The sequence below is a fragment of the Rhincodon typus genome, chromosome 8 (genome assembly GCF_021869965.1).
Source record: "Rhincodon typus isolate 14 chromosome 8, sRhiTyp1.1, whole genome shotgun sequence".
NCBI lineage: Eukaryota > Metazoa > Chordata > Chondrichthyes > Orectolobiformes > Rhincodontidae > Rhincodon > Rhincodon typus.
This window is the reverse complement of record NC_063339.1, coordinates 72,990,326-73,014,975: the sequence shown is the minus strand read 5'-3', so window position 1 is coordinate 73,014,975 and position 24,650 is coordinate 72,990,326. Positions and strand designations below refer to the sequence as shown.

At 40.2% G+C, this 24,650-nt stretch overlaps 1 protein-coding gene across 5 annotated transcripts in view; it reads left to right on the top strand.

Moving 5' to 3' along the window:
* The first annotated feature begins 28 nt into the window (after nt 1–28).
* The window catches only part of exd2 (exonuclease 3'-5' domain containing 2), a 42,147-nt gene continuing 17,525 nt past the window's right edge, over nt 29–24,650 (top strand). For 2 of the 5 annotated variants that reach the window (XM_048600227.1, XM_048600224.1), the window contains exons 1-5: nt 4,494–6,405; nt 6,554–7,053; nt 9,424–9,680; nt 17,487–17,616; nt 22,244–22,572. In XM_048600227.1, coding sequence (XP_048456184.1) covers nt 6,712–7,053; nt 9,424–9,680; nt 17,487–17,616; nt 22,244–22,572 — 1,058 coding nt within the window. In that variant the 5' untranslated portion in view covers nt 4,494–6,405; nt 6,554–6,711. Of the gene's footprint in view, nt 127–688; nt 1,230–1,991; nt 3,062–4,493; nt 6,406–6,553; nt 7,054–9,423; nt 9,681–17,486; nt 17,617–22,243; nt 22,573–24,650 lie in introns of those variants that run through there. The other 3 variants (XM_020519595.2, XM_048600226.1, XM_048600225.1) reach the window with 3 other exon arrangements.

Below are 24,650 nucleotides of genomic sequence, written 5' to 3'. Positions count from 1 at the left end.
TGCGCATGTGCAGTGCTGGGAGGTCCATGTGAGGTTCTGGGAGGACTGAGAGAGCCCGTCGGTAGGACGCCGATCCTGCCGCCAGCACCGTGTCTTTGTTCAACAACAGCAGCACGAGAGGCTCAGGTAGAGGAGGGAGAACAGAGGGGATAAAGCATGGGGCTGGGGGGGCGGGAAATGGGGAGATCAGAGGGAATGTGGGGGCTAGGGGCAAATGGGGAGATCAGAGGGAATGTGGGGGCTAGGGAGAAATGGGGAGATCAGAGGGAATGTGGGGGCTAGGGGGAAATGGGGAGATCAGAGGGAATGTGGGGGCGAGGGGCAAATGGGGAGATCAGAGAGAATGTGGGGGCTAGGGGGAAATGGGGAATAAAGCGGGTTGGGGAATTGGAGAGATTAGAGCGAGTGTGGGGATGGGGCAAATGGTGAATAAACGGGATTAGAGGGAAATGGAGAGATTAGAGGGTGTGTGGGGGTTAGGTGGAAATGGAGAGATCAGAGGGAATGTGGGGGAATACAGAGGTTGTGGGCGTTAGGGGGAATGGAGAGATTAGAGAGGATGTGGAGTTGAGGGGGATGCGAGGGTTAGGAGAAATGGGGAGATTAGAGGGGATGTGGGGGTTGGGGGAAATGAAGAGATTGGAGGGGATGTGGGGGAAGTGGGGAATAAAGGGGATCAAAGCAAAATGGAGAGATTAGAGGGAATAGGAGGGATGAGGGAGGAGGAATGTGGTAATTATAGGGAATGAGGAAAGGTAGGATGGACGAATGGAGTATAAGACTGGAGAGGGACACGAAATGTTGGAGTTTTGGAGAGCAGGATAAATGGAGGGAAGGGGAGCGGTGGAGAGAAAGGGCTAGAGATCAGTAGGAGAGCAAATCCTCAGTTGAAGGATCAAGTGTTTTTTGCGTAGAGCAAGGGATAGCAAACATTTAGTGGCACTTGTTTCTGAGCCACCAAACTGTCATGTAGTTGTGGGCACAGTATAAATCCGGAAATTAGAGATGCATGTGATGGTGGTGATACAGTAATAATGGGCAGCTTTGAATTGCATGTACCCTCGAAAAACATAATCAGTGTTAACGCTGTGGAGGATGAATTTGTTCAAGATAGGTTTCTGGAGCAGTTCACTGAAGAATCAATTAATAATTGGGCTATTTTAAAGTTTGCATTATGTAACAGGAAAAGGCTAATTAAGGAGCATTTGAGAAATAGTGACCATGTTATGGTAGGATTTCACTTTGTTTGAATGTCATATAGTTTATTCTGAGACTCAGGTCTTAAATCTGAACAAGATCCAACCCTATTGCAGGAAACTGAATGGTTGATAGGCAAGTTGGCTGTGGTGGTTTGGAAGATATGCTAAAAGATTAGATGGTAGACAGCCAATGGCTAGTATTTAAAGAAGTATTAAGTGGTCTAGAACATAGAACAGTACAGCACAGCACAGTACAGGCCCTTCGGCCCATGATGTTGTGCCGACCTATTATCCTACTAAAATCAATCTACCTTGCATACCCCACATTTTACTATACGCCACGTGTCTATCCAAGAGTCGCTTAAAAGTCTCTAAAAGTATCTGACTCCACTACCACTGCTGGCAGCGCATTCCACACGCCCACCACTCTCTGTGCTAAGAACCTACCTCTGACATCTCCCCTATACCTTCCTCCAATAACCTTAAAATTATGCCCCCTAGTAATAGTTATTTCTGCCCTAGGAAAAAGTCTCTGACTATCCACTCTATCTATGCCTCTCATCATCGCGTACACCTCTATCAAGTCACCTCTCATCCTTCTTCGCTCCAAAGAGAAAAGCTCTAGCTCCCTCAACCTTTCCTGATAAGACCTGCCCTCAAGTCCAGGCAGCATCCTGGTAAATCTCCTCTGCATCCTCTCTAAAGCTTCCACATCTTTCCTATAATGAGGTGACCAGAACTGAACACAAAATTCCAAGTGTGGTCTAACCAGAGGTTTTATAGAGCTGTAGCATGACCTCACGGCTCTTAAACTCAATTCCCCTGCCAATGAAAGCCAACACACCATACGCCTTCTTTACAACCCTATCAACTTGGGTAGCAACTTTGAGGGAATTATGGAGGTGGACCCCAAGATCCCTCTGTTCCTCCACACTGCCGAGAATCCTGCCATTAACCCTGTATTCTGCATTCAAATTCGACCTTTCAAATGAATCACTTCACATTTTTCTGGGTTGAATTCCATCTGCCACTTCTTTGCCCAGCTCTACATCCTGTCAATGTCCCATTGCAACCTACAACAGCCCTCCACACTGTCCACAACTCCACCAACCTTCGTGTCATCAGCAAACTTACTAACTCACCCTTCCACTTCCTCATCCAAGTCATTTATAAGGATCACAAAGAGAGAGGTCCCAGAACAGATCCCTGCGGAACACCAGTGGTCACTGAGCTCCAGGCTGGATACTTTTCATCTACTACCACCCTCGTCTATTGGACAGCCAGTTTTGTATCCAGACAGCCAAATTTCCCTGAATCCCATGCCTCCTTACTTTCTGAATGAGCCTACCATGTGGAACCTTATCAAATGCCTTACTAAAATCCATATACACCACACCGTCTACAACAGATTCTTCTAAAGCATAAATACCCAACAGAGGTGATTCAGCTGTGGCTATCAAAAAAAGAAAAGATTGCATTCGATCAAAGGAAGTGGCTTATACGGATGCCAGAATATGTAGTAAACCAGTACATTGGAACCATTTGGAATTCAGCAATGGATGACAAAGAAACTGAAAAAGAGAAAGGAAAATGATAATATGAACATGAGTCAACAAGAAATATTATATGGGCACAATGACTGCAGGGTGGATGAGAAGACACAGACCAGGAACAAGAGTAGGGGTTCTGAGGAAGGGTCACTGGACCTGAAACGTTAACTCTTATTTCTCTCCACCGATGCTGCCAGACTTGCTGAGCTTTTCCAGCAATTTTTGTTTTTGTTTCTGATTTCCAGCATCCTCCGCTCTTTCAGTTTTTACAAGAGTAGTCGATTCGGCCCTTCAAGTCTGCTCTGCCATTCAGTAAGATCCTGACCGATCTGATTTTAAAATTGATAGAAAAAGGACTGCAGGGTAGTTTAGCATACTGTTTATGGCCCCACCATGCAGATTGTCATTCAAGTGAGGGAATGAAAATAAGTTATTTTTTATTTGTTCATAAAGTGTGCGCATTGCTGGCTGGGCTAGCATTTATTTTCCTTCCCCAGTTGAGAGACAACCACATTGCTGTTGGTGTGAAGTAGGTCAGACCAGGTAAAGATGGCAGATTTCTTCCCCTAAAGAACAAATAGAAAACCAGGTGGGTTTTTACATCATTAGACTGGTTTTTTATTCCAGATTGTGAAATTTGAATTCAATAACAATCTGCCATGGGGGCGATTTGAACCCATGTCCTCAGAACATTAGTCTAGGAGTTTGGATTGCCAGTCCAGTGACATTACCACTACGCCGCCAACCCCTATGTCGTCATAATTCTACATAATAGTGTGGTAGTAAAAGAGGGCAATACAATCAGAACAAACACTTCTCTGCAATCTCAACTGGAATTCCTGAAGAATCTATTACAGGCCTGGTGCAGGATTAAAAATATGTCATCAAAGCTGTTGTTGCATATTGTGCTCCTCGCTCTGTAAAAGGGCGCAACCCTTGACTCATGAGTAAAGTCAAGAGAACTTTGCTAATGTATACATTTACAGCTAGTTTGTATTTTTATTTAATTCATTCACGAGACATGGCTGTTGCCTAACAGGCTTGTATTTATTGTCCTTGAGCAGGTGTTGGTGAACTGTTGCCTCAAACTGCATTGGTGAGATCACATTTGGTCAACTGTGTACGATATTGGTCATCCTATTTAAGGAAGTAAATACCTTTAAAGCAGTTCAGAGAGCATTTACTGGGTTGATATCTAGAATGGGTGAATTGTCATATGAAGATTTGTATATGCTGGCATTTTGAAGAGTAGGAGGCAACATGACTAAAGCATGAGGTCCTGGGAGATTTTGCCAGGATGTATGTTGAGAGGGTGTTTACCTCTTGTCGGAGAATCTAGAATGAGAGATTACTGTACAAAAAGAAATCTGGCTACTCATTTAATACAGGTGACAATGAGTTTCTCAGCGTATCATGTGTCTTTGAAACTCTCTTCCTTAAAGGGCAATGGAAGCAGAGTCCTTGAATATTTTTAAGGCAGATATGGATAGATTCTTGTCATGGGAAGTGGCGTATGGTTATCAGGGGTATGAGACTAACAATCAGACCAACTGTGATCTTATTTAAATGGTGGCGCATTGAGGGGACGAATGACCTGTCCTGTGTCCTGTCTGTATGACTACTCTTGCTGCAAAGCAATGGCACAGATGGTAGAGGGAGAGGCTGAATAGACTAGGACTATTTTCCTTTGAGAGTTGGAGGCTGAAGGGCAACCTTTTAAACGTTGATAAAATCATGAGGGCCATAGATAAGTGAATAGCCAAGGTCTTTCCCCTGGAGTAGGGAAATCCAAAACTAGAGGGCATAGATTTAAGATGAAAGGGGAAAGATTTAAATGGGACCTAACCGGCAACTTTTTCGCGTAGAGGGTAGTGCACGTATGGAATGCGATGGCAGAGAAAACAGTACAATTACAACATTTAAAAGGCATCTGGATGAGTACGTGAATAAGAAGGGTTTAGAGGGATATGGGCCAATTGCTGTCAAATGGGACTGGATTAATTTAGGATATCTAGCCGGCGTGGACGAGTTAGACCAAAGGCTGTGTTCCCGGGCTGTACAACTTTATGACTAGGTATTGAGGGGAGCATCCAGTTGTGTGGCTCATATAGGAATGAATGATATGGGCAACTAAGAATGGTGTTCCATTAAATTTGAAGAGTTAGGGTTCAAATTAAATGCAGAACTTCAAATTTCATGATCTTTGGATCATCACTGCTATGTCCCATTAGTTTAGGATTGAGCAGATTATGAATGTAACTGTGCGGTTCAAAGACTGGTATAAAGGGAAGAGGTTTTGATTCATTGGGCACTGGCACTAGTACTAGGTTAAGTGAGAGTAGATCCATTTGGATGCTCCACTTAAAGCGGTCCAGAATCAGTGACCTGTCAAACTTTTGTGGCTAGAGTTGTAGACAGGACATTAATCCAAAGGAGTCGCGGGAAGGGCAATTTAGAAATCCAAAGAGAAAAATAAGATAACAGAACAGGGATTTAGGAAAAGGCAAACAGAGTGGGACAGAATGTGTAGAGTTTACCAATAATTGTACATGACCGTTCGTTATACTAGTTGGTTTAAAATAAAAAGGTTATTAATTGCATGAATAATGCAATAGGATGAACCACAAATATAAATGGAGGTACATGGTTTAAATCTAATTGCCATTACAAAGACATAGTTGCAAGGTGATCAGGTTTTGGAAATAGATATTTTAGTGTACGCAATATTTTTTGAAAGCCAAAGGAGGAGGAATATCCTTTACAGAGATGACATAAGGACAGTATTGAGTGAGAATCTTGGCTCAATAGGTCAGCAAGTAGAATCAGTGTGAATGGAGATTAGGAATAAGATGATTCAGAAAGTTTTGGTGCAAGTAGTTTATAGGCTCCATCAAAGTAGTTACAATGTTGGGTAGTGTATTATGCAGGAAATAATTGGAGCTTGTAACAAAGTCAGTGTTATAACTGAGGGATTTAAATCTTTATATCGATTAGATTAATCAAATTAGCAAGTCTTAAAGAGTTTGTAAGATACTATCATAACCTTTTCCTAGAACAATACGTTGTTGAACAGATGGGGTGTAGCTATTTTAAATGGAGTAACATGCAATGAAGAAGGGTTAATTAGTAATTTCATATCAAAAATCAGTTGGGAAATAGTGATCATACATTAAGAATAGATTATAATGGAATGTAAATGTGAGGGGAGAGTTTAATTGGGTAAATAATAGTGGGAAGTGTTTAAAGAAAATTTACCAATAACATATTGTATTCGAGGACAAAAACTCAGCAAGATCCATCCATGACTTGCCGAGGAACCTAAGGATAGTATTAGATTAAAAGTGACTAAAAATATTGCAAAGAGCAGTGGCAAGTCCAAGAACTGGAATTATTTTAGTAATTAGCAAAGGGCTACCAACATTATAAGAAGGGAAAAAGAACAGAATACCAGAGTACACTTGCCTGGATTTTAAAAACAGATTGTAAGGGCTTTTTTGAGTACAGACAACAGGGAATCACTTCGGTACTTAGCTTGACACTAGGTGTTGGAATAATGCTAGTGGACCATAGGCTGCTCTCTCATCCGAGACAGACAACTGGTGGTGGTTTAACCTGAGGATCATCACACCTCAGAAGAAGGGCAAGATTGAGAGAAGGTGGGACTTTCATAGTAACCTCAGCCAGGGTGGGGAATTGAATTTGCACTGTTGGCGTCACTTTGCATTGCAGGCCAGCTAATGCTAACTGACCCTCTGATTCTCTAGTGCTCCAAAAGGGAAACTAAAGTTATTTTTTATTTTACAGACTGATGGTGATGTTCTTTGGAAAATTGTAAATCAGTCAGCTTTGTTTGGAATGCTTGGAGCTTTGACTTAGGACATTGCTCTATAGGAAGCTGCATTCTGCCTCTTCTGCCTGACGAGTAATGTATGGACCAAGATCCTTAGGAAGACTGGTGAACCATGGCCCGGCCACAGGCCTTAGCGGTGACAGCAGCCACATTACTGGGTACTGCTGTAGGCTGCCTGTACTTGTGGAAGGCCTTTAAAAGTCCCAAATGGAAGAAGGCTCTGGCCAGCCAGAATCAAGAAGGTGTGGAAAGAGAGAAAATCACACAGAGTGATGGAGAGGAATCTTGCCAAATAGATAACACAGACGATTTTGTCAATCCCGGTTTGCTGGTGGAAAAACTGCTGACTGCAGATGCCTTCATAGTGGAGTCAGAGGATGAATGGGAGCAAGTCTGGCCATTGTTGAAGACAGAACTGGATAATTACCCACTCATAGGAATTGACTGTGAATGGGTAAGTGGTGTTGATAATGTCTGTCGATTTCTGTTGCTCCGTGCTTTCCATATGTGACAGAAAATGAATTAGTTGAAATTAGGTGGTAAAATTTAAGAATTACCAGTTCCATGACTCACCCAGTCACCTTTTCCCCCTGCAAGCTGTGTTATTGATCATGTATCTATTGATTTTAATCCAGCTGCACACACGGTCACTCAGTAACCCCTTCCTCAACACCCTGTTTTACTGCCTGTAATTACTGATGTCAATCCAGCTCGCTCACACTGTCACTCAGTAATACGTTCTGTCAGGGGCCCTTGTGGTGCAGTGGTAGTATCTCTACTTCTGGATCAGGAAGCCAGGGTTTAAGTCCCACTTGCTTCAGAGCTGTCATAACACGTCTGAAAAACATGTTTTAGATAAAAAAAACTTTCCCTCAGCACTCTGTGTTACTGACTGTATCTCAGCTGATAATGCAGCTCCCGCATTTTTGCAATGCTTCATAGTGGAGAAAGTAATTTTTCTTTCGAAATGTAGTTCTAGTTAGAATATAGGAAAACAATAATCAATTTGCACACAAACTGTTACAAATTTGTATTCTTTAGTGATGCTGATTGAGTCATAAATACTGGCTAGGACGCTAGCGAGAATTCCCTAATAGTGCCGAGAGATCTTTCATGTCTATCTGAGAACACGCAAGGCTTCAGTTCAGTGCTGATTCAGAGGATGCCACTTCAGCCCTGCCTTCTTGTACTGAACTCTCGAGTGAGCTTCAAAGCCCCAAAAACTTTCCAACTTGAGAGGTGAGAGTGCAACCCAACGATCAGTCTTGCTGAATGCCTACAAAATATTGTAAAAAAATTACCAGAAATGGACAGTAAACAGGTAGATTTTAAACTGTTGGTAATTTGATTTTGCAGAGCACACTGCCTTTAGAAAATGGGCCTTTCCAAGGCCTGTGGTCTGGTGTTGCTGAGGACTTGACCCTAATGCTTTGAGTTGCACTTGCATGCAAGTTGTCTTGTTTCTTCACTGATTAATGATAATCTCGAACAAACTGTTGGAGAGACTAAGACATTGGTTTCAGTCCTGTCATAAAGTCAGTTTTCTTGCCACTTACTCCATCTGTCTCCTTGGCTAGTTCTTGAAGAGAAGTAAATTGCTTCCAACTGTGTCTTCTAATTTGACCCTGAAATGACATCCATGGAATTGTATAAAAACAAATCGTTTAGTTTAGCAGATTTATACTCCTAACAAACTTCTCCCCACCTTACTTCATTTAACCTCTTTTACATTCTCCTTTGTTTACCTAACTTCCTCTTACCTCAGCAAAACCATGTGCTAAATCCCAGGCTTTCTCCCCACGTTTTCAAGTCTGTAACCCAATTTTGGAAGGCCCTAGGATGAAGTGAAATATTTTCTTACCAGGGAAAGGGAAAAGTCAGCCATGTCATCCTAGTGTCTGGCTGTCCATCTGTCAGCCTGCAGCAACCACAGCACCCCAAGAACAGCATTTATTGAATGCAAGGTGCTTTGGGGAGGATAGGCTGAGTAGTGAGCATGGTATGTCAGACACTGCCTCTAAACCAGAGCGCTGCACTGACGTTAACAAAGTTGAAATGCCCAGTTAGAAAACGTAGTCTGCAGGGTATTTAAATAAAAGATAATTGTGTTCATAACCTCTTATTTTCAGAAACCCCTGGATCTCTTTGTTATCTCCACTAGCCTGATGCTCTCTTGGTTGACGTATCACCCTTTGTTCACTCAAAGTTCTGCTGCCTGTGCCCTAGTTTACATCAGTCCAGTTCATCCTTTGAGCCTGTGTTCGTAAAACTATCCTAACTCCTAATCTATCAAAACCTCAAGCTTAAAATTTCTTATCCCATTGTCCAAATCCCTTTGGCCTCACCCACACCTATTTCTGTTATCTTCCCCAGTCCTAAAGCCTGTGCTCCTCCCAGTTCTGGCCTCTTATACATGCTCATATCCCTGCACTCCACTTTAGGTGACTGTACCTTCACCTTTGTCATCCTTAAAATTTGACATTCTTTCCCCAAACCTTTCTATGCCTCTCGCCTCCTTTTGGGCATTCAATCAGACCCACCTGTCTGATTGAATAAGCTTTGTGGTCTTGAGACTTGATGTCAAATGTTGTTTGACAATGCTTCTGTAAAGTACCTTGGAAAATTTTGTTACATTGAAAGCATGTACAATGCAGGTTACTAGGATGAATGTTAAGGTGTATTGCACTCCAAAAAAAGTGAAGTAGACTTTATTTAGCTGATTTTCTTTTTAGTTTTATTTCCTTATCTGGAATTTTTAACCTTTTACTTTAACCCTGGCAACAATTACGTTTATTTCTCTTGCTATCTTGAAATTATTTTTCAGATTTCTATAAAGGGGAAACCAAACCCAGTGTCTCTCCTTCAACTCGCCTCTTACAGTGGCTTCTGTCTTCTTGTCCGCATGCCCCAGATGATTAGGGATGGTCGCTTGATGCCGAAGACCTTACTCGACCTACTGGGGAATGGTAGTGTTCTAAAAGTTGGTGTTGATGCTTTCGAGGATGGCTGCAAGTTACTCCGAGATTACTGCATTACAGTCAGGGGCTGCTTGGATGTGAGATACTTAGCCATGCGCCAGAGGTTCGTGACGGGTTGAATTATGAGGATAGATTACAAAGATTCGGTCTATATTTGGTTGCTTAAGGAAGGCCAAGGAACAATGTAATCAAGGGGTTTGGTGGGAGATTCTAGAACGAGGACCCATGCCTTACAATCAGGATTTAAAATGAGGTGATGTCAGGTAGCACTCCTTCACATTAAAATTGAAAGAAAAGCCTTTGAGGCAATGGAAATTTTCAGAACTGGAATTGACAAATTTTTGTTAGGTAAAGGTTACAAAATAAGGCAGGTAGGTGGAGTTAACAAAAAGGACAAGCATTATTTCATTAATGTGGAGATGCCAGTGTTGGACTGGGATGGACAAAACCAGAAGTCGCACAACACCAGCTTATACTGTAACAGGTTTATTTGAAATCACAAGCTTTTGGAGCGCTGCTCCTTCAAAGTGAACTGACTGACTTATGATATGGTGACATTATCCTGTATTTTCCCATGCCCTTCCATATTGTTTCTATTTAAATAATAATTTAATGCCCTCTTGAATGCTTCAATTCAACCTGCCTCCACCGGACTTCAGGCAGTATGCTTCAGATATGAAACATTCACTGTGTTTTTCTCATGTCACATTTGATTTTTACAAGTAACTTTATAGTTGTTTCTTCTTGTTTTTGATACTTTTATGAGAGGGCACAATTTATCCCTAACTACTAAATCTCCTCTTAACTGTCACCTCTCAAATGGAAAACTTCAATTTCTCCAGTCTAACTTAATAGCTGAAGTTTCTCATCCCTGGAGCCATTGCCATAGACTAATTTCTCCAATGAGTTCACGTCCTTTCTATAGCATGGCACTTAGAACTGTATGCACTATTCCAGCTGAGATGTGACAGGTTTTATACAGGTTCAACATCACTTCCTTGCTCCTGTAATCTCTGGCCCTATTAATAAAACTGAGGATACTGTACACTTTACTAACTGTTTCTTTTAGTTCAAGCCACCATTCATGACTACATGCATATTTATACTAGGTCTGTCTCCTTTATGGTAGAGCCATTTATTTCATACTCTATTTCTATGTTCTTTCTACCAAAATCTATCACCTCACCTCTGCATTGAACTTCATCTGTCATGAACTTATCCACTCCACTGGCTTATCAATGTCCTTTTGGAGTTTCACCTTGTCTTCCTCACAATTTACAATGCTTCTAAATTTTGCATCATCCACAACTTGGAAATTGTTCCCTGCACACCAAGATCAAGATCATTAATATATATCAGAAATGCAAGGGTCCAAGATTGATCCCTGGGGACCTCCAATGCAAGTTTTCCTCTTTTGTTTCTTATCCTTCAGCCAGTTTTGTATCCATGTTGCTACTATTCTGTTGATTCCATGAGCTACAAGTTTTCTTACAGGCCTGCTATTTGATACTCTATCAAACGGCTTCTAGAAGTCCATGTATACCACATCAAACAGCGTTAATTTCACCAACTTTCTCTGTTACCACTTCAAAAACCTCCAAGTTAATTATATACACTTTTCCCTTTAAAAATCTGTACTAGCCCTTCCTAATTAACTCACCTTTTCCTACGTGACCGTTACTTCTATTCCAAATAATTGTTTCAAGAAATTTTGCCACCACTGAAATTAAACTGACTGGACTGTAATTGGTGGGCTTATCCTTACAAATTTTTTTTAAACAAGGGTGTTACATTTGAAAATCTCCAGGCCTCTGGCATGATCCTTGAGTCTGGGGAGATTGAAAGATTGTTGCCAGTGCCTCAGCAATTTCCAGTCTCACTTCCTACAATATCCTCGGATACATCTCATCGTTCCTGGTGCCTTATCAATTTTAAGTACGAACAGACTACCTAATTCCTGCTCCTCGTTATTTTAATCTCTTTGTGTGACTGAATTTCCTCTTGTGTGTTGGGATAGTGGTAACGACCAGAGCAGTGGAAAGAATTTTGTGCAGTTATAGCACAATTCCTGGTTTGTACACAGTAACTGTTCTCAAATGAAAACCAAGACAGAGCTATTCCAGTAAATTCTTTAATTGACAAACCAAGCAGATGCACCAAAATAGTTACGTGAAATATTTGTGATCAGAACTTGCAGCTTATTACGCCTACCGGATAGTTGAATTAATTATTTAATGTGGGATGTATGTGAGCATAAGTTTATAATATTAATGAGCAGTAGCATTCCCTTTGCCAATTGGAAAACGCTGTCTCTTCAGCAGCGTTTTATTGTTGAGATGAAATCTGAATTATGCAGTGAAATGTAAACCATTTGATTTATCATAACTCTGTCATTGTAAAGTTGTATTATTATACTGAAAAGCTTGTTTTACAGAGGTCTCCAGTGAATGTTCAGCTGACTTAGCTACTCACATTATTAATTACTATTTTAACTTTGGTACAATGGTAGCATTTTCACCTCTGACTCAGAAGGTCATGAGTCCATTATAGAATCTGGAGCAAAAAATTGTGTCTAATATTCCAGGACTAAGGGAGTGCCCTTTATTTGAGAAGTTAAACTGAGGCCCAGTCTGTACCCTTGGGTGGATGCGAATTGTCCCATGACATTACTTTGAAGAAAAGGAAGATTGTCTTCAGTGTCTTGTCCTATCTCGACCAACATCACTGAAGTATATCTGTTCATTATGATATTGCTATTCGTGGGTCCTTGCTGTATGCAAGTTGACTGTGTGCAAGAGTAGACAACACTTTATTTACTGCAGAGAGCTTTGAGATGTCCTGAAGTCAAGAAAGGGGCAATATAAGTGCAAATCATTATTTTGCATCAACAATTCCAATTATTGTCTTGGTTGAGGGAAGACTTTCAGGAATGTTGAATATGATGTAATGGAATACAGACCTGTGACAGTGATTCTCCAAACAGTGAACTTCTGATTTCATTTGTAGTATTTATGGGAAGCTGTCAAATGAAAGAATATGACAACTAATATTATTGTCATTTTTATTTGTGTTAGGATGTGGGTAACCCTAGCAAGACAGTTCTTATTGCCATAACTAGTTCCTCTAAGGCCGTTGAGATTCAACCATGTTGTGTAGGACTATTGTCGTGTTTCAGCCAGATCAGGTAGGCCTGAGGACTAATGTCTTTTCCTTGAAGGATATTAGCAAACCGGTTGAATTTTCAATGGCGATTTTAGTCAGTTTGCTGCTGATCCCTGCTAGGTAAAGAATAAATATTAAAGAAAGCAAAGACTTATGTTTGCAAAGTGCCTTTCGCAAGTTTTGGGTTTCCAACGTGCTTTGCTGTTGAAGTACTTTAAAGTGTAATTGCTACTGTATGCAATTGTGCATAGGATTGTCTCTCAAAAAACACTGAATTAAATAAATAGATCATCCATGTTATTGAAGGATAAATATTGGTCATGATGCAGAGGAGAATTTCCCTGTTCCTGAAAATAAGTGCCATGGGATGTTTTATGGCCACCTGAGACGACAAAGAAAAACTTCAGTGGTACCTTTTTTAAGTAATTCACGGCATCTCCCTTAGTACTGCACTGAAATGTCAGTCTAGATAATGTGCTCAAATTTCTGGATTGAGACTTGAATACAAAGCCTTCTGACTCAGTTCAGCATATCAATACTGAGCCACAGTTGACACCCAAGTGAGGGATTATTGTTCAGCTCAATCACTCAACCTAACTCTTTGAGCATGAACACTGGATGTTCCTTTTACTATTATTCCCTTTGCGTGTCAGGTGGTTCTGTTGTTCTGAAGGAGATTGAATTGGTGAGAAAGCCCAAAATGTCCCAAGTTTTAGTAGATCAATGATAGACCAATATAGTGATAAAAAGACTGATGGACAAAGTGTAGCAAACAAACTAACATGGCAAAGATGTGGAAAATTACAGACATTGTCCTGAGACATTAGATCTACTGGCCCTACGTTTACTGTACTCAAATTTAATTCTGTCTGGTCATCTTAATTTAAATTAATTCTAAATTATTTTCTTAATTTAAATTAATTAAGTTAATTTAATTTAATTCTGTCTGATGGTCTTAATCATCATAGATATTTTCTGATCAGCCTGTTCAAAGATGTTATTACACACTTCTAGAGCAGGTGGGACTTGATCCTGGGCCTCCTGGCTTAGAAGTAGGGAAACTATGACTGTGCCACAAAAGCCCATCAAGTTATCATCTATAATTTGTTTCCCCACTTGTCTTAATTGATGTGGAATATGAAGGAATTTGGTCAGTCAGTAGAAATTCACCGTGCCCCAGAAGGAGTGCGTGGTTCCTGTTTCATTTCATTTATCTCTCTCTTTCTGACCCAACCACAAGCTGTAAGTAGATGCAGCCCAAAAGGCTCTGGTGCTACATTATATAATTACACAAAACTTGGACAAATATTGCAGTTTTAAAGGAACCATACTTCAAATTGAGTGCAAAAAAAACCAACTGATCGCCTGAAGTTCATTTAGTCCAAGCTCTCTCCCTGTCCAAGCAATGGGATAATGTTAACCCCTCTGACATCTCTGATACTAGATATTTCTATCAATCCTGACGTCTTTGGTAACAAATGGTGCTGATGCTCCTCGTCCTGAACAAAATAAGGTATTCAAAGTTTACACCCCAAACAATACCTTCCTTAAGCCCTGAACATTCCTTTAACACACACTGCTAACACATTTTCCTGATGACATGCAGTGCTAATGCTGCACTCCTCCTTCCCCATGGCACACTGTGCCAATGCTCCAGGATTTGTTGCGCTAACGTTCTGACCTCTGAAGGTGCGTTGTGCTGGCACTCAACCAGTGCTTGATGCTTGGATATGGATTGTTTCAGTGTTCAGAAGAGGAGTATTAAACTGTAGCCTTGCACAACAATAACTTACATTTATGTAGTGGCTTGAATTGGTAAAATATACCAAGGTTCCTTACAGGTGTACTACCTAGCAAAATTTGACATGGGCCATCTGATAGATAGATGACCAAAAGCTTGGTTCAAGAGGTAAGTTTCAAGGTATGCCAGAAAAGAGGAAGGAGAGTTCAGATTTGGTGAAGAAATTGCAGAACTTTGGGTCAATGCACCTGAAAGTGCAGCTGCCAGTGGTGGAATGATGATCATCAGTGTGTGTGCAAAACGCCAGAAGTGTAGGAGCCCTAATGTCTTAAGGGGTTTTCGGGCTGAAGGTTACCTTGATTAAGAGAGACAAAACCATGGAGGAATTTGAAGATACAGTGAGGATTTTAAAATTGTGCCGTTGCCAGACCAGGAGCTAATGTAAGTCAAAGAGTACAGGTGTTGACTGAGCAAGACTTGTTACTTATAGGAATTATGGACACCAGTTTAAGAAGATAAACAGTAATGTAGCATCAGTAATCTTAATGATCCAGTCTAAATAGTTCCACTAAGAAGGCAGTGTGTACCAAAGCTCCTAGTCTGCCTTTCCTACTTAAGGTCCTTCTTTATAGAATACAGCTTCATTTGACATCTGCATGATCCCTGACCACTTACACTGTTAGCTAGCCAGTCTGTTTAGTCCGTAATCACTTTCAGCATTTTGTCAGCTGGCAAAATCAAAACAAATGTTGTTGTAGGAGCATGTGATCTGGGTTTGATCTGAGTTGGATTGAATTTAAATTACTGTACCACTCAGTTTCACTGATCAGTGCTCTAAATTGGCTTTTAAACATTCTAGATGTTGAAATCCTTTTTTCCATGTGGCTTTATAACAGATTACAAAAGGCCTTAGAAAACTGAACACACATTGACCTATAATGATTAATTGTCTCTTCACAGACCTTAAATTGAGGAAAGCATTTTAATATCCCAGTAACTATATGGATTATTGGTACTGTTGGAGTCTGATGTAAGTGATGTTACTCCAATAATTTTTATCTTTGTAAAGAACGTTTGTAAACCTAGCTGCAGATGATCAATTTGTAAATCTTATGGGGTATGTTTCATTTTAATTGTCCATTTCCCAACTTATGCAAACACAGAAAAGTGCACAAATGTTATTGGGCCATTGAAGCATGCTATGCTGTCAGCTTGATTGTGATGACACGTATTCAATTCTTTCCAAGCTTAATGGTATGACCAGAAATAGATCCTTTTACTTAATCATAAACAGAAATTGCTGGAGAAACTCAGCAGGTCTGACCGCATCTGTAGAGAGAAAACAGAGTCCCTGACGTTAACTCTGTTTTCTCTTCACAGATTTCTGCCAGACCTGCTGAGTTTCTCCAGCAATTTTGTGTTTTTGTTTCAGATCTCCAGCATCCAAAATACTTTCTTAATCTCTCTTTTCTCCCTTTGTGTCAGTAAAGTAGAGACTGGAGGGAAGTGAGGGCTTGGGGACAGTGATACAAGGGGCAGGCACTATGGTGAATTATGGGCAACGCAGACACCAACAGCTTCCTGATGCGTCAGACTGATGGTAGTGAGGAAAATATGGCCTCAGCCTTTACATGTTGTCCTCCACTTCATGTCTTTCCTCCACCATCTCACTCCTATTACATTCCCAAATCCTTTCACCATACTGTTTCTGCCAGCCCTTACACTTAAACTGCCTGCTCAAAACCTGTATCTTTCCCTCTCACCTCTTGTTCACCAATTTATCTTCCATCCAAACTTCCCTCTTTGTCTCACTTCCCCTGTAGCTGAGGGAGCTTTCCTCTTCCTACCCTCTCTTTCTATCTGTTCCATGCAAGGAAATGTTCAACTTGTTAGGAGACAAGACATGGTTCCTTCCCTGAACAAGTTTATTGACTTGTTCACTGTGTCAGTTCTCTTCGCTGTCCCCTCAATGAGTCACTGAAGAGAACTACTCCCCAGACACTGCCAAGCAGGGGAAGCTCTGCTTCATCAGCTCCAACCTCCGTCCCCAGCCTGGTGGTGCCATGTACAGCATCATCTTGGTATGGCGACCCCAGCAGCAGCTGCTGTGATATCTGAGCAGGACTTGGTACGTGCTGGAATGTGGGCAGCAGTTCAAGAAGGCAAACAGTAATGTAGCATCAATAATCTTACTGATTCAGTATAATTAGTTACAGTAAAAGAGGTAGTGGCAGGATTCAAACCTGGATCCCCAGGATATTACCTAGGTCTCTGGATTAACAATCCAGTGATAATACCACTAGGCCACTGTCTCCCCTTAAAATATTTTCAACTACTGATGAGAAAATTGGTCAGAAAATATTCCAGAAAACATTTGCACTCTGTTGTGCAATCAAAGGGCAATATGCTTTTGCTGTAAAATAGAAATAGTTATGTGTCAAACAGTGTGTCCTCTTTACCATTGAAAATACCTGCCAGAGAAATAACTCTTCAAATGTCAGATGTCCTACAGATACCCACAATGAGTTTTCGATGAAGTATGCACTTCTGTTTGGGAGGTTGATTCTTAAGTAGGAGTGAATAGAATTTACTTTGATTGAATCCAGTAAAATAAGAGTGAATTAGGGCAAGTTTAGAGTCCATTGAAATTCTCTTGATTATGAGTGAAAGGGAAAAGTGCTGGTTTTGTTGGAGTTCTATGCTATGGACTAGTATTTAAACTACTAGTTTCATGTAATCAAAAGGGGATGATGTGTTGGAATTTTGAACAATGATGGTTGAGCTATTTGGCTTACCTTTATCTAGATTCCAACTACACATGTTCAAATGTATTACTACTTCAGATTTCACTATGAACTCATTAAGGTACTTTTAAAGGATGCCTAATGCTACAGTATAATCTGCTGTATAGACTTTCCTTGCTGCCTCTTTAGTTGATGTTACATTTAAAACTTTTTTAGAAATGACTTTCTGGTATTAACTCTGGTCCCCTTTTCTTTGTTATAGCAGGAAGAATAGCTTTGCGTGCTCCCCCAGCCTGAAGTCCTTAGCTCAAGACATCTTAAATTACACCCTTGACAAGTCCCTACATCTACGATGTAGTAATTGGGAGGCAGAAGAGCTCTCCAACGAGCAGGTACTCTTGTTAAGGGAGTGTTCATAATTTTATTTGGCATGTTGCAAACATTTTCATATATTTTTGTTTGAGAGGTAAGTCATTTCCTTTGCGTTCCATTTCATCAGAGATTTGGAAAGGTCTGTGGTGATTCTCGGTCACAACTTCCATCTTTGTACCGTCATCTGTCACTGTCCTTCATTGACCTATCTATTACTGAAAGCCCATTCATGCATTTTCTTTCTTTAGACTAATGTATGGTTAGTCTCCTTTTTTACTGTGTAAACTTCAGCTCCTGTATAACTCTGTGTGTGTTTCCTAACTCATACTTACTCATGCATCGTCCCTGTGCTCGCTGTCTGCATTGCCTTGATTTCTTGAATGCATGGATTTTAAAATCCTCATCTTTGTGTTTTAACTCCTCCAAAACCTTAGACCTGTATCTTTCTAAGGTCTTCCATTGCTACCTGCCTCAGAATTCTGTATTCCTTTAATCCTGGCCTTTTGTGCATCTTCAAATTCTACATACATCTGACTTTCTGTACTCCACCTTTGATGGCTAAGACTTGCCATACTTCACTCATATTTTACTGGATTCAATCAAAGAAGAGTAAAGCTGTGTCTTGAGCTGTCTAAGCACTCATCTTTGGAATTCCCATCCTGATTGACCCATTCTACATCTCTCTTGTCATTTAAGGGTCTTCTTTAAAATATTCTTATCATCTGCCCTACTGTTTCCTCCTTTGGCTGTAAAATATTTGGTTTCATCACGCTCCTGCAGAGCATTTTAGTACCTTTAAACTAGGAAAACATCCTATATAAATGTAAGTAGCCAGCATATTCAGGATTCAGGTTTAGTTTGGTCCTGCAGTAACATCATATGCTTGTTCTGAAACTTCTTTTTAATAAAATTCAATATCCTGTTTCCTTGTTGAGTACATACTTAATGACAGTAAATGGTAATATCAGTAAGATTACAGTAATAATCTGCATTTTTACAGCAAATTTAATGCTGTTAACATTACAAAGTATTCTCTAGTCACTGCTATAATGTAGAAAATGTAGCATTCAATTTGTGCGCATTAAGCCCTTATAAGCACCTTTCAGATAATGACCAGATTATCTGTTTTAAGAACGTTGTTTGAGAGATTAAATGCTGAGAAAATCAATGGGAACATTCCTGGTCTACCTTAAGAATGATAACCATTAGAGACAGAGACAACTGGTAGTGGTTTAATCTGAGGGCCACCACACCTCAAGGAAGGGAAGAGGCTGAGAAGGAGAGTCCTTCAGGTTAACCTCAGCCAATGTAGGAATTGAACCCATACTGTTGGCATCACTGTGCATCACAAACCCACAATCCAGCCAACTGATTTAACTGACCTTTTTTACATCAACTTGAGATTACAGGTGGGACTTTGGTTTAGTACCACATCTAAAAAAACTGCTCTTCTGATAGTGCATTACCCCCTCAAATGTTGTATCACTGTGAGAACCTGGATTTTGTGCTCAAGTTCTTACTGTGAGACTAGAACCACCCCATAACCTTTTGAATCAGAGACAGAGTGTTACTGTTAAACCTATGGCTGAATGAAGAGAGGTTGGGGCTGACCTGTGCCAATGGCATGGGCTGCATCAAAATGGCACAATTTACCATCATTAAAGTGCGAGGCAGTTAAAATGTAATGGGTAGAGTAAAGAAATGGCAAGGACTTAAGGCTGAGTTGGGAGTTATGTTTTGGCCGTCTGCATTAACACATTCACAGCTAATACCAGAGATTGGACTAGCATGTAGTAAAGGCAGGCTGATTTTGATATAAGGAGTTTAATTTCTGTTTCGTTGAGATAAGTAAACAGGCTCCTGTTAGAAATGTAGCAGAATTTTTCCATGTGTTCTTGATAGTTTTCTGTAGTGATATATTCTAGGACCAACAAAGGGTCAGACAATATTAGGTTTGATAATGAGAAATGGATTTATTGATATGTGCTCATTTACCCAGTAGTGATCATAATATCATTGTGTCCGAAGTATTTGAAAGGGGAAAAATACAAACTATCTACTAAGATGCTAGATTTAGGGAAGTCCAAATTCAGCAGGTTGAAACTGAGGTTTCCCACAGTAAAGTGCACAAATCTAAAAATGGATAAAAGCAACAGGTTATTAGGAGATTTTCAAAAAGAACATTTGAGGCTTTGGTGGGAATACAAGCCCTGAGTGACTTGAGAAATGAAGAATAAGATGAAACAAAACTTAACAAAAATAAAGAATGCACAAAAATAGAATCTGATAAATGGGAATGCTCTGAAGAATAGCAGAAGTTGACAAGACAGATAGTAAGAGCTGTAAATAGAAATAGGAAATGATGCTTACAAGCGATCAGTACAAAACTTTGACAATTATATCAGACAAAAAATGAAGAATATAGGCTCTTAAAAATTGACTTTTGTGAGGATAAGGAAATGGAAAACGTGTTCAATAATCTGTATTTCCACCTGAAAATGTCATCATGCCACTAACCCCAAGGAAGCTGATCTTGGATCAGGATTGGAACTCACCAAAATAAACGTAACTGAGTCAGTAATTAGAAAAAGGGATCATGATTTCCACCTTCTTAATATCCTGACTTCTGTTTTGTTGCAGCTCTTTGCTGCTGAAGCTCCCATTTATGTCTTGTTAATTTTGGACTTAGCTGTTCCATTGCTCCCTGGCTGGTTTTCTGAATTCTATCCTCCACAACCTTGAGATCTGCTAAAACTTCACTGCCTCTGTCTCATGTCGCATCAAGGCCCTATCACTCCTGTACTCAATGAGTATTGTGTCCCGAGCATTTATCGTCTTGATTTTAAAATTCTCATCCTTGTTTTCAAATCCCTCCCTCGGCTTTCGCATCCCTGTTCACAAAATCACAAAATTGTTATAGTGCAGGAGGAGGCCATTCAGCACATTGTGATTACACCAGCTGTCCAGCAAGCATTATGGATTAGTGCCATTCGTCTGCTTTTTTCCCTATACCCTTGCACATTCAGATAGTCATCCAAATCCAACTTGAATGCCTCAATTGACTCTGCCCAGACTATACTTCTGGGTGATGCATTCCAGACCAGAAATACTCATTGTGTGAAAAATGCAGATGCTCCACTGAAATTCACCAAGGCATTTTAGTCTGAGCCACTCACCATTCCTGACTTGGAAATAAATCACTGTTCCTTCAGTACCACTGGTTCAGAGTCCTGAAATTCCCTCCTTAATGTCATGGTGAGTACATCTGCAGCAAATGGACTTCAGTGAGTCAAGAAGTTACGATCACCTTTTCAGGGCAATGAGGGATGAGCAACAGATGCAGTCCAGGCGGTGACACTCGCTTTCTGGTGAGTAAATTTTTAAAAGAAAATTCTCATCTACATTTGCATTGGATAACATTTGTTATCTGTTCTGGTTCCACACAACCCCTGGAACATCTGTGACTGTCTTATTCTGGTTATTGGAGGATTCTGAATTTTAATCACTCCTCCAATGGTCCATTGGTGACCATGTCTTCAGCAGCTGAGGCTCTAAGGTCTGGAATTCACTCCCAACACCTTTCCTCCACTCTACATCGCTTCCTTCTCTTGAGACATCCTTAAAACTAACCTGTCTAAACAAGACATTTACCACTTGAATGAGTATCTCATTATGTGGCTTGGCGTTGTAGTTTTATTTTCTAATACACCTGTGTAGAGCCTTGGTACACCTTATTCCACTAAACATGTGACAATAGATGTAAGTATCACTGAGATTAAAATGTGGCAAATGAATTTCAGTGTATGTAAGTATGAGTCAACCCTCTCGGTCCAAAGGCATAGGCCAGAATACTTTTTGAAATGGCGAAAAGCTAGAAGCGGTGGAGGTTCATTTATGTACATATTGAAACAATCATGAATGTGACTGAACAATAATAAAACATGCTAATAAGATGCTGAATTTTTTTATCTTGAAGACTAAAATATGAGTTGTCAGAAGTCATGATACAGCTGTACACAACTCTGGTTAGACACTCTGACAGCACTGAAAATATACAAACATCTCAGGAAGGACAAATTGACCTTCAAGAGAGTGCAGTATTGATTCACAAGAATGTTACCTGGACTCCAGTGGATAACTTATGAGGACAGCCTACATAATTTAAGGACCTATTTTTGCAAATTTGAAAGACAAGGGGTAAAATTAATCGTACTTTCAAGGTATTAAAGGAACTGATTTGGTTAGATATAGAGAAGCTGTTTCTGCTGGCTGGGGAATCTAGTTTCAGGAACAAATTACAGGAGTTCAGTTTAGAAAACGCTTCCACATACTAATGGTGGTCAAAAATGATGCACTTTTTTCTGAAAAATGGCAGTGGATGCTGAATTAGTTGTTAGCTCTAAATCTGAGATTGATGTGTTTTTATTTACTAAATATGTGACTATTACCAAAGGTATCCATAATCTAATTGAAAGACATAATAGGTACAAGGGGCTGCAGGACTTGCTCCTGTTCTTATGTCTGTAGTGTTCGTCAACCAGACCCCTGTTGCACACAGTAAGTTTTTATTGACATGTTTGTATGTTTTTGCCGGTTTTGGGTAATGTTTTTAGTTTGAATTTTTTACATTCTATTTTCTGTTGCCAGATAGCATATGCTGCACAAGATGCCCAGGTATCTGTGGCTCTGTTCTTTCATCTGCTGGGATTCAGTTCTGCACCACTTGAAGATTGTATGCCATGTGAATATGAACCCACCTGGAAGCAGATGCTGGCACGGTGCCAGGGCCTAATAGATGTCCCATTTAAGGGCAAAGTGGGAAGTAGCAGAGGGGAAGATGGAACAGGAGACATCAACTCTCAGCAGAGACGACGAAACAAGAAGCTTGGGACCAACCAGAAATCTGCATCACACCTGAACACCCCAGACCCAAGAAGAATTCAACACAAACCGCTCGGGGTAGGATATTCTGCCAGGTAAAAAGGATGTAGTTTGTTTGCTCATTTCTAACTTGTACATAATCTAGTGTATCTGTAACTGATGCTTTCTTTACCTGATTGAAAATGATTAGGTCAAAGTGGTGCTGCAGTGAGCTAGCTGATAGTTAATTGCTTTGGAGTGATCTGGTATTGGTCCGTTGCTGTGATTGCACGTGCATTTGTGGCTGTGCTTTATAAGAGAGACTGAGGTAGGTGGCAGCTTCACTCCTATATGGAAAGGGGCTGGAAATTTGCTGATTATCCTTTACCAGTTCCCTCCACACACAGTTTGCTGAATTTCCCCCTCAAATTGATGCTTTGGACAGGAAATTGTTCTCCTTCCTCTCCTACCATTTAAGTGAATGGATCATTTCTGAATACTTGCCCTTCCGCTCTTGTCCCTTCTCATGAAGTTACCTTGTACATCACGTTTGGCTTGACTTTGTTGGTCTGTGATGTGTAGAAGTTGTACGATCTAAGAACTGTTCTATAGTTGCTCTCTTGAACTGTGAGGTCCTTAAAATCACTGAAGCCAAGTGGCCCTTTCCTCTGAATAAGAGTTTATTGTGATATTGACATTTATAGTTTTAATTTAATTTTGAGTGTAGGAAGTTATTGCATTTAAACTCCTACCAAACATAAAGAATCACCAGACTGTCGTGTTGAATTAATTAATGTTATTTAAGATGGAACCAGGACTGGAACTTGAAAAGTGCAAGTTACTATTACTATATTATCCAAAAGGTTTAGAAAGGAATGGAGCTTTCACTTCCCCAGACCTTTGCCAGGGGTGGGTAGTGTAAATAGTGTAAATTTTCGTTTCCACTGAAAATTGACTAATTATATTTTCTTTTGTAGTATTTAAAATGCATTGTGATTTCTTTTGAAAACATATACACTTTATTCTTTCTTCAAACTCTTGAACACTATAAGCCTCAATACTGCATATATCTCCTAAATCCACTATTTCTCTGCTTGTGTTGGTTCATAGGCATGAAGTGTCCATTCTCCATTTTTGCATCTTGGCTCATTCCCAGACCTCTTGTACCTTTTGAACAGAGTCTCCATATTATCATTTTTATTACTTTTCACTACCTCAGGGCATCCCAAAATACTTCACCACAACTAACAAATATTTTTGACCACATTAATATAGGGAACATGCAAATTAGCTTCCACTGCAAGACCTCATGAACAACAATAAGCATAAGCAGTTCCAATATATTATAAAAGTACTTAAATATTTCTTGGTGTATTTGAGTAGTAATCCAGCTCCATTTCTGAGTCTGTTACCAAAAATAAGAATTTTTAGGATGTCCAGTCATTTACCTCTGAGTATCCTGATTTAAACCCCACTTAAAAAAGTTGTTTTTGTCACTGTGTACCAGCTAGTTTCTTAGTAAATATAGTCTGTTTTAAGACATGCCTACCAATGTCTGTGTTTCTATAAAAACAAGCATAATTTGAGGAGCCTTTTCTAACCAGTGCACTTTGTTCAATCTCTTGATTTTGACTTAGAATCATAAAATCCCTACAGTGTGGAAGCAGGTCATTTGGCCGATTTGACCCTCTAAAGAGTATCCCACCCAGACCTACCCCACACCCTGTAACCCTGCATTTCCCCTGGCCAATCCACCTAACCTACGCATCTTGGACTGAGACAAAACTGGAGTGCCTGGAGGAAACCCATGACTTGGGCAGAGTGGAGGAAATGATTAGTTTAATTGACAGAGTCTGCTCCGGACAAGTTAAATCTTAAACGAAGAATGTGAATGATGTCTGGTGTGACTCACATAAGCTTTTAATTTCTAAATATCTGTGTTAGTTTGGAAGATTCCTGTTAGATTTCTGTGGAATTTGGGTGCAAAATGAACAGAAAGGATATGAGCTTCCAGTTCTCCAGACCTTTGACAGAGGTGGGTAGTGTAAATGGTGCTTAGTTGGACTTGGAGGCTTTCCTAGCCTATGATATCACTAGGACAAACTTGTATTTTAAGAACAACAGGAAATAGCCTTGAGTGTCAAAACTGCGGTGGTGCTACTGGATTCTTATATTGTAATCTACAACCTTAGAA